Source organism: Aureococcus anophagefferens (assembly GCF_000186865.1).
Source record: "Aureococcus anophagefferens unplaced genomic scaffold AURANscaffold_4, whole genome shotgun sequence".
Lineage (NCBI taxonomy): Eukaryota > Pelagophyceae > Pelagomonadales > Pelagomonadaceae > Aureococcus > Aureococcus anophagefferens.
This window is the reverse complement of record NW_008705564.1, coordinates 777,756-779,393: the sequence shown is the minus strand read 5'-3', so window position 1 is coordinate 779,393 and position 1,638 is coordinate 777,756. Positions and strand designations below refer to the sequence as shown.

At 70.9% G+C, this 1,638-nt stretch overlaps 1 protein-coding gene across 1 annotated transcript in view; it reads left to right on the top strand.

Moving 5' to 3' along the window:
• Positions 1 to 568: 568 nt before the first annotated feature.
• The window catches only part of AURANDRAFT_62056 (hypothetical protein), a gene marked incomplete at both ends in the record, with an annotated part of 1,619 nt that continues 549 nt past the window's right edge, over positions 569 to 1,638 (top strand). The window contains one exon of the mRNA XM_009036417.1: positions 569 to 1,629. Coding sequence (XP_009034665.1) covers positions 569 to 1,629 — 1,061 coding nt within the window. The remainder of the gene's footprint in view (positions 1,630 to 1,638) is intronic.

Genomic DNA, 1,638 nt, shown 5'->3' with positions numbered 1-1,638 from the left:
GGCCTCCTGGTCCTCGATGGGCTCGAGACCCGCCGGGTCGCGGAAGAGGAGCACGTCGCGCTCGTACGCGAGCTTCTCCTTGGCCAGCTCCACGAGCGACTCGCAGTCCAATTGTAGGTCGATGCTCTCGGACACGGGCTGCCGTTTCTCCGCGTCCTCGCCCTCCTTGGCGGGCTCGAGGTCGTGGAAGAGCACGGCCTGCATGGCCGGGTTCTGCTTCCCGCCGCCGCCGCCGAAGGCGCCGTCCCACAGGGCGCTCTTCTTCTCGCCGCCGCCGCCGCCGCCGCCGAGCACGCTCCCGCGCAGGACCGACATGCGGTCCTTGACCGAGGACCGCCGGCCGCCGCCGGCGCCGCCGCCGGCGCCCTTGAGGGCCGCGAGCATGGTTCTTTTTTCGCTCGCTTTCGGCGCGGAGGCGCCGCCGCAGTCGCGCTCACGCGTGCGAAAGCGCCAACATACTAGCGCGCTCTGCGAAGGCCGTATCACCCTGGAGTTATGAGAGTGCAAGGTGAAGGTCAAGGAGCACAGCACTGAGCTCATGAGATTCTCACGAGCTTGAAGCCTCCTTATGCGCAGTGCCATGCGAGCCATGCGCATCACGCTGCGAGCCCTCGCGGCCGCGCTGCTGCTCGCGTCGACGGCGACGTCGCTGTCGCTGCGCCCCCTCGCGCGCGCCGCGAAGGTGCTCGGCAAGACGAAGCCCTGCGGCCTCGTCAACGCGCCCGGCGCGCCGACCTACGACGCGTCAAAGCCGCTCAAGGTCGTCGTCTGGAACATCCAGTACGGCGCGGGCATCCGCCAGCACTTCTTCTACGACGGCGGCGACGCCGTGTCGACGCCGCGACACGAGGTCGAGTTCCACACGGAGGCCATCGGCGACGCGCTCGCGGCGTTGGCGCCGGACGTCGTCCTGCTCCAGGAGGTCGACCGGCGGTCCGCGCGGACCCACCGCATCGACGAGCTGGCCGTCGTCGGCGAGAAGCTGGCGGCCGTCGGCCTCGTGAACCGCGCGAGCGCGGCCTACTGGCGCGTGCCCTACGTGCCGCACCCCAAACACGACCACGTCGGCCGCATCGGCATGCACCTCGCGACGTTCAGCAGGTACGCGCTCGGCGGGGCGACGCGCTACCAGCTGCCCCTGCTCAAAGAGTCGCGCCTGCGGCGCCTCTTCAACCTGCGGCGCGCGGTTTTAGCCACGCCGCTCGCGGGCGACTCCGCCGTGACGCTCCTCAACACGCACCTGTCCGCGTTCTCCTTCGGCGACGGCACGGTCGAGCGCCAGGTCGCGGCGCTCCGGGAGACCATCCTGCCGCGGCAGACGAGGAACTGGCTCCTCGCGGGCGACTTCAACTCGCTCACGCCCTACGAGGCCGCGGCGACGCTGTCCAAGGACGAGGCCGCGCTCTACCCGGAGGACGAGACGCCCGTCGCGCCGCTCTACGCGTCGACCGTGCCCCTCTGGGCGTCACCGGAGGACCGCATCGACACCTACAAGCCCTGGACGTCGCCCGCGCCGGACCGCACCATCGACCACGCCTTCGCGTCGCCGGGCGCGGCCTTCTCCGACGCCAAGGTCGAGCGGACGGACGGCTACCTCAGCGACCACCAGCCCGTCTCCCTCACGGTGACGTTTCCCCG